General features: G+C 33.3%; 1 protein-coding gene across 1 annotated transcript; it reads left to right on the forward strand.

The window, feature by feature from the left end:
* Positions 1-2,723: 2,723 nt before the first annotated feature.
* Positions 2,724-5,695, forward strand: LOC133304838 (flavonol synthase/flavanone 3-hydroxylase-like). Its single transcript, XM_061504901.1, has 3 exons — positions 2,724-3,079; positions 3,577-3,898; positions 5,426-5,695. Exons 1-3 carry the CDS (start codon positions 2,724-2,726, stop codon positions 5,693-5,695), a joined length of 948 nt encoding a protein of 315 aa, XP_061360885.1.
* The last annotated feature ends 2,764 nt before the right edge of the window (positions 5,696-8,459 follow it).

Below are 8,459 nucleotides of genomic sequence, written 5' to 3' on the forward strand. Positions count from 1 at the left end.
ACAGCACAGCTACTGTTCTGCGAAAACCCAGAATACCCGGATATTCCTCTGGACCATATCCGGATATGCAATATCCGGATATCTCACTGTCCATATCCGCATATGCAATATCCGGATATACAAATTCTCATATCCAGATATCCAGTATCCGAATATCCCAAAATCACATATCCGGATATCCAATATCCGGATATCTGTTCGACAAATATCCGGATATTTAACGACAGAAAGCAGTTTCTGCATTTTCGTGAAGATATTCCTTAAAGGTTCCCTTTTTACCGATTTTAAACACCTACTCATGCATTTCTAGGCGTGTTCAACACTACCCAACAACAAGTTATCATCTTTTAACCTTAACATGCATCAAGCTTCCATTTTTAAGCCTTAAAACTCAAGTTAAAGGTTGGTACACATACCCCAGCTCAAAATAGAAGGAAAGGTTGCCCTTTGGAGCTCACAATCAGTCTCAAGCTACTGTCACAAGAGGATGCACGAAAATGGTAAGAAAGGTTGACCCTTTAGCACAAAAGATCAACACTTGGACCACCAAAACCAAGACAAGGCTTCTCTCAACCCGAAACCAACAAGCCAGCAACCAAACCTCCCTCACACTGACTTCACAACACAGAAACAAGACCACCAACACACTCCCAATGATGATCCTCACTCACACAAAGTGTTTAGGAGAAGAGTTTGTGAAGGAAATGGCCACAAGCTCAAGAAATGATGAAGGGAAGACAATGGAACAATAGCCAACACTCAGCCACCAAGTGAGTAACGTAGGGAATTCTGGTCCTAGGGTTTTGTGCCCATAATGGGAGTATTTAAAGCCCAAACACACTTAAACACACAGTATTAACTTTAATTGCTACGCTTAGAATTTTAATCCCAAACTTTGGATTATCAAACTACATAATTTTATAAGAATTAACATATTTTTCTTATATTTTTCTGAGCAACTTTCCGGTACGCGCTTTTCAAAGCCAGTACCGGTTTCTAGCACCAGTTCTCATTATTTGGACTTGAAACTCGTTTTACAAGTCCTACATATTATTCTAGTAATTATCATGCACTTAATTTAATTTTCCGGGATACTTTTTCGGTACGCATTTATACCGACTAGCAGAACCGGTATCTGCACTTTTCTTCCGAAAAGCGACTTTTAGCATTCTTAATCACTTATTATGATTATTAAGCCTCATAAATAATTATTAGGGTCAATTATGGAATCATTTCCTATTTTTGCATAATTAATCAATTAAATACCTTAATTAATGGTGCGGGTTCTTACATTTTGCAATAATAACAAAAGACGAGAGGAATATTAAAATAAATCTGTATATTGAATTGATTCAGGGGAGTATAATATATAAAGAAATACTAATGAGCTTAGCCCAAACCTAACCTAAATCCTAATGAAATAAGGAAATAGATCTTTACAAATAATAAAGATATCCTAAAGATATTCTTTCCAATATTCCCCCTCAAGCTAGAGTGTATATAGATCATAAGCAACAAGCGTGAATAAGAAAACTAAAAAACATAACATCAAAATAAACGAGCGGGGGTTGTAACAACTCTACAACTCATCCTAAAGAAAAATAACAAACATAATAAACTAAAATAAAATATTATCTATATCTCGAATACTCCCCCTCAAGATAGAGGGACACTTCATCTTAGGAAGAAAGAAAACTAAAACAATGCTTCACGGAATATAAGTTGGAGAAATCGACAGCAAATCAACTGGAATGACCATCAGTTTGAAGAACTGGTAAAGAGACGATTTTGGAATGGACATCAGCAGAGGAAGAAAAAGACATCAGCCAAGGAAGGGCTGGGAAAAAGACAATGTTGCAACTGGAATACAAGCCGAAGGAGCTAGTGTAACTGGAATAATCCCAATCCCCGGACCAGGAAACAACCGAGATAAATGCTCCCCCTGAATGGGAGGCCAAAATAAAGCTAAACAATGGAAAAATTAAATCAAATACAAACCAAATCGGACTTGAATAACACCACAAATATAAGTGAGAATAAAATAAAATTGGCCAAATACAAGCTATAAAAGAAAATTAATATAAAATAATAAATCAACGAAGAAGAGGAAAACATTGTCGGAAGAAACAAGATTCGGCTGGAGAAGAAAAGATGATATAGCCGCAGGAAAGATGACTTGATTTGGTTACTGTAAAGGCATGAATGAAATCTTACAACAAAATTTAGGTCTCAAACAGCACTAACATATCGACAATTATCAGTATAACGTGAACGATCGCTGGCAATTATCAGTATTTTAATTTAATCATGACAGTACGTATATGCTTTTTAAAATATGCATTGCTGATCTGATAACCTTTTCACGTTCAACAGTGGAACCTGCACATAGCATCTGATTTTTAATTTGGATGCATTAATAATCGTTAACCATTTTACTAATTATGTAAAACATTAATGACCAAGCTGGAAAAGAATATTCGCAAGGATACCCAAAAAAAATAAAAAAAAAGAATATTCGCATTGGTGAGTAACTTCTGCTAAAAACAAACTCGAGAGATTTAAAAAAAAAAAGAAAAAGAAAAAAGAGCCATAAGTTGTCCTAATTGGATGGCATACGATTATGATATTTCAAATTGAAGTTATATATATGGATTGGCTACTAAATAATAATGTGTATATATAGAGGTTACATTTGGGAGGAGATTGGATAAGCAAGCTAAGAGATGGTTGAGCCATGTATTCCCACAATAGACCTCACTCCTTTCCTAAAAGAAGATGAGGATGGGAAAAAGAAAGCCATGGACATAATCACCCAAGCCTGTTCTGAATATGGTTTCTTCCAAATTGTGAATCATGGGGTTTCCATAGATTTGATGAAGAGATCCATAGAGCTATCCAAGACATTTTTCGATTACCCACATGAAGAAAAGAGTAAGAGTAGTCCTTCCTCTAATGCACCACCTCTTCCCGCTGGCTACAATAGGGAGCCTATGCACTTAGCAGAAAGAAAAGAGTACTTGGTGGTTTGTCCTCCAGCATCATGCCTCAATGTCTATCCTGAAAACCCTCCCGAGTTCAAGTAAATTCAATCTCTTTTATTCATGATCAATTGTCCCTATGTTATACTAAATCTCAACCAACACATAATGACAAGTCAAACTGATTTTATTATTATTATTATTCTTATTCTGATTATTATTATTATTATTATTATTATTATTATTATTATTATTATTATTATTATTATTATTATCGTATCGGCTGTGTGCATGGAATCATTAAAAAATAACGAAATTGATGAATTGAGTCAATTCTCAAGATATCAACTCTTTTTTGTGAATATATCATAAGTTTTCATGTTCAAATCTTCATCGGAATTTTGATTTGAAAAGGGTATTAGTTGATATTATACTTCAATTACAAAAAATAACATTTAAATAATTCAAAATTAAAGTCGTGTACAAAATTTATCTTTAAATATTAATATTTTTTTCGCATACATTAGTCACTCGTTAAATATTCTAGAATTGTCATTGATTATATTTAAATGTATTAAATATATGGCAAATGTGATAGGGAAGTGCTTGAAGAAATGTTTGCGCAATTGAGCAAGACAGGTGTGCTTGTGGAGAACATTATAAATGAGTGTTTGGGCCTCCCTCACAATTTCCTCAATGAATTCAATCATGATAGGAGTGGGGATGTCCTGGTGGTCTTCCGTTATTTCCCAGCTTCTAAAAATGAGAATATTGGAATCACAGAACATGAAGATTCCACTTGCATTTCCTTTGTTTTCCAGGATGAAGTTGGAGGCCTACAAGTCCTTAAGAATGGAGAGTGGATCCCTATTGTTCCTGTAGAGGGCACCATTGTGGTCAATGTTGGCGATTGTATTCAGGTAATCACATGCTTTTACTGAAATGATGCTTGAATATTAGATTTTATTGGTCTGAGTGGCATGGAATTTGGTTGCCCTCAAGTAAGGTGTTAGTAAACACCTTAATTACCAAATAATGATAACTCAGTTGACGTATGTGAGCTGAACAGATAAGGGTGAGAGCATGTGTTTGATCCTCCCTAATACCATCTTTGAGAGGAATTTAAAGCTTTAATCCTGACCTGCTCCGAACAAAATTGTCTCATGTTGAAGATGCATGTGGTTTATCCAAAAAAAAAAGAAAAAAGTAAACACTCTAATTACCCAAATATATATTAGAAATAATAAAAAGCATATGGGCCGCGTGGGCTGTTAGTTCCAATTGAATTATAAATCTCTTTTGTTCAAGTATTTTGCAATTCCTTCAACATTGGAAGAAGTTAACCCCATGATAGCAGATTTTGACACTATGTTAGATAATTTATAGTCTAACTTGTTGCAAGCTTTGAATAAAATGCGAACTCGAGCAAATAAGCATAGAAGGCATGTGAATTTTCAAGTGAGACAATGAGTTTACATCAAAATCTTACCTTACAGACTAAGATCACATGCTAGGAAGGAAAATGAGATATTGAGTTCTCAATTCTATGGCCCATGCCATGTTATAGAGAAAATTGGTGTAATAGCTTATCAATTGAGTTGCCTGTCCGCCGTAAGGTATTGAGTACATATTCCCTTGACATTGAAGATATGCTCCACATAAGGGTGGTCGTCATGGGTGGATAAATTTATTTTTCTTTTTTCTTTCCATGTCCGTATCCGATCTTCCAAAAACAATATTGTATTTAAATATTGCATAGTACTCGTATGTGTGTGTCATGCATTATAATGTGTGTCAAAGACCTTTGGTTTAGAACGCCTAGTACTGATCCATCAAAATTTTATCGTTTTACTTTCCATGTTTTATTAGTAACTCAGGTTTGCTCCCAATATTTGTGTAGACGCTCCAAGTCCGTCTATGTAAGAAGAGGATTGTGTACTGTCTTTGTCAATTTGAAATTTTGTTAAACCTTTACGAAATGAATTGAGGATTAATGTGACTATAAAGTACAATGACTGTTTGATTCATATAATCGCCAACCTATTGACATAAGGTTTAGCTGTTATTGTGTGTTTGATTAGTAACAAAGAAATTAGAAACATGATATACGATAGCAGCTGAGTTTTATTAAGTTGTAATATATAATAGAAAATAATAAATGTATTTTTACTTAACTGTTTAAATTTTTGAATTAAATTATTTATTTACATAGAAAAAAAAAGTTTTTGATGTGGTAGACCAATAAATTGTCCACACTTCAATCCTATAATATTTTTGGCACAAGAAGTGTATTAAAATATAATATAATATAAAATGATAATTAAATGCATCGTACCTAACAATTTAAATTTTTGGGTTAAAATGATTCTATTGATTACCTATCATCTTTGATCAGCTCGTGATATCTACGTCTTTGGAATTGACTGGTTTTGTTGATTATTTTGAAGGTGTTAAGTAACAAAAAGTTCAAGAGTGCAACTCATCGAGTTGTGAGAACAGGAGGACGAAGCCGATACTCTTATGGGTTCTTCCGTAACGTAACTGGAGACAAGTGGGTTGAACCATTGCCACAGTTCACAAAAGAGATTGGGGAGCCACCCAATTATAAAGGATTTCTATATAAGGAGTATCAGCAACTGAGAATAATGAATGTGACCCATCCACCTTCTAGACCTGAGGATGTGATTAACCTTACTCATTTTGCAATTGATACCTAGAGTCTTGTGTGGACTCAATAAAAATATTCTTGCACTGTTTAAATTTCGTATTACGGGTTGTTTGTGAACATTATTATGGTTTCTTGTTGCTCCCATGTTATGTAACATCAAGAAATAAGCATGTGGAATTTGGAATTAGCTTCAGAAAAATTCAGTTAGTAAGGTACGCATGTATGCTTGTTTTTTAAGTAAGAAATTTCCTTGTTCTCTTCAACTTGATTCTCAGGTGATATATTCAAAAGCATGCATCTTGATTTTGAACATATTATTATATAATTGAGGTATGGTTCGTAGTTGAGTAAAAATCTGGAATCCGTTGCATCATCATTTCCATCCCGTATGACTCAAAGATATGCTCATGAGAATTCATTTCGGAATCAAGAGACTTAAACTAAATCTTTCAAAAAAAAAAAAAGAGACTTAAACTAAAACTCTAATTAATTGGGTGAAATGTATGATAATCTTTTTTTTTTTTTCAAAGAATGTTTAGTGTGAGTGACGTTGTCTGTTTTAAAAGTTAAGGTAATGTACGAAATTCAACAAACGCTTATAAGTATTTTTTTTTTTTTATCAATTACTATGCATTACGTAGTAAACACCTTTTTTGGTCCCTGACAATATCTACAAATCTTTTTTAATTCCTGACAATAAAAAAGGACCAAATTGGTCCCTAAAAGTATGAAAAAAGGGCCACGTTAGTGACGGAGGAGTTGACATAAGGATTAACGTGGCCCTTTTTTCATAATTTTAGGGACCAATTTAGTCCTTTTTTATTGCCGGGGACTAAAAAGGATTTCGTAGATATTGCCAAGGACCAAAAAGGGTGTTTACTCTTTAATTAAAATAGACTAATTGTTATAAAAAAAAAAATAGACTAATACAATTTTTTTTAAACATATTAATGTTGGGTGTTGGTAGAAATTTTTCAAAAGAAAGAGTATCGTTCTTAGGGACAGGTTGAATTATTTGTCTTTTTATTTTTCTGAATTAAAAATTCTGAAATTGGAACTTAATTGGTTTTAGAACAAGAAGTTTTTTTTTTTTGTATAATTTTTATCATGCATTAAAACTTATCTAAAAGTAGAGAATCGATTTATCAATATAAAAAGGCTTCTGGGTATATCTCAAAATCATGGATGACAAAAATATTTGCAAACTGCAACTTCGTACAGTGCTACAGCGAGTTTATCTCAATTTTTGAAGTACTACGGCAAGTTTAGTTGAAACTTCCGAGAATCAACATTAAGGTTCAAGAAGATCTTTTCCCAAAGTTTCTTGAAACTTTATAGAAAATTTATCAGAAATCACCCTTGATTATCCCTAATCAAGAGGTTCATTTAATACTTAACAAAAATGCATTTTCCAATTTATTTTTGTTCTTCATTCCCATGAATTACTCGAGTTTTAAAAGTGAAAGAATTAAACGAATGAGATAAACGACAGTAACAATGCACATCAGAAAATATTCATCCAATCATTTGGACAACCCAGAAAAGAAAGGACTTAGAAACCTATATTCAGAAATATTGCAAATCTAAAAAGTAAAGAAACATGCATTACAAATATTCAGTAAAGAAAACTCAAAGTAAAAGTTTACAAACCGGTTCTTCAAGAATCAAAGTTCCTAAAGTAGAGCTAGGAAGAAAACTTACAGAAGTATGAAAACAATAGCTCTCATGCAAATCCGTGATTCCTTTCCTTGAAGGTGCGTTGTTAATGCACTTCGAGTGCAAGAATTGAAGAACAAGCATTCAGCTTTCAAGGGATTTCTCAACACTCAGATTCAAAGAAAAAGATTACAAAAGATTCAAGACGTAAAATTGAAAACTAAAAAAAACGAAAGTTCTCGCCCCGTGGCCCTAATGACTCAGACTCCTATTTAGCTAGAAACTAAAGAGCTCCAAGAAATTGCATTGATGTCCATCCATATTTTTGTCCATCCAATGGTTCAGATTTGATCTCACTTTCAAAGAGTTGATCATATGGCTCTCTAACTGCAGTAAAAATAGTAAAAGAGAATAGTAAATCATCAAATTATCTCTTTCTCTCTCTTTTACCTTATTGGGTTGATTGGTACTCATTTGGCCCATTACCATGCACTTATATCCAGCCTTTAACTCAAATATTGTAAAAACAAAGCCATTAAAATAATCATAATTTATAGCTAACAAAATACCCCAAACTTAGTTAATTGCTCGCCCTCAAGTAATCAGACAAACTTCACTCATAACTTAGCCTGTTAGCTAAAAAAATAATAAATAGTTACATATCAACACAAATTTAATTTCAATAACTCAGTTACATTAATCAACCATCTATGCAAAACATCACACTTCTTAAAGCATTAACCAGGCTTAATGTCAACCAATTCCTACATCAAATTAATCATCCAACTCTAGTCAATCAACAATTACATAAGCATTTAATCAAAAAATTCATGCTTATTCAAACAGTTGCAACCCTTGACTTAACTTGATTCAAATGACATTCCATTGAATTCCTTTCCAGATATATTCAATCAATCACACTCTTCTCTTTTATAAGGAAGTTCACTCATTATCATCATGCATGAATGCTTCCAATCTACACTACCATTTAGAAACTTGAAGTCCAATATGCTACCTCCATCAAAGGGTCTTTAAGGCTTGTAACGAGGCAGGGCTAGGATCTTTGTTTTTCTGGTCACTTGGCTAATTAAGCTAACCCTTTAGTATCTAACTAATCCTCATTAGCTTTTTCTGATTTTTGCCTAAACAAGACAAAG

The sequence above is a fragment of the Gastrolobium bilobum genome, unplaced genomic scaffold (assembly GCF_033153095.1).
Source record: "Gastrolobium bilobum isolate Gb01-03AN ecotype WA unplaced genomic scaffold, APGP_CSIRO_Gbil_v1 utg123723, whole genome shotgun sequence".
In the NCBI taxonomy this organism is placed as follows: Eukaryota; Viridiplantae; Streptophyta; class Magnoliopsida; order Fabales; family Fabaceae; genus Gastrolobium; species Gastrolobium bilobum.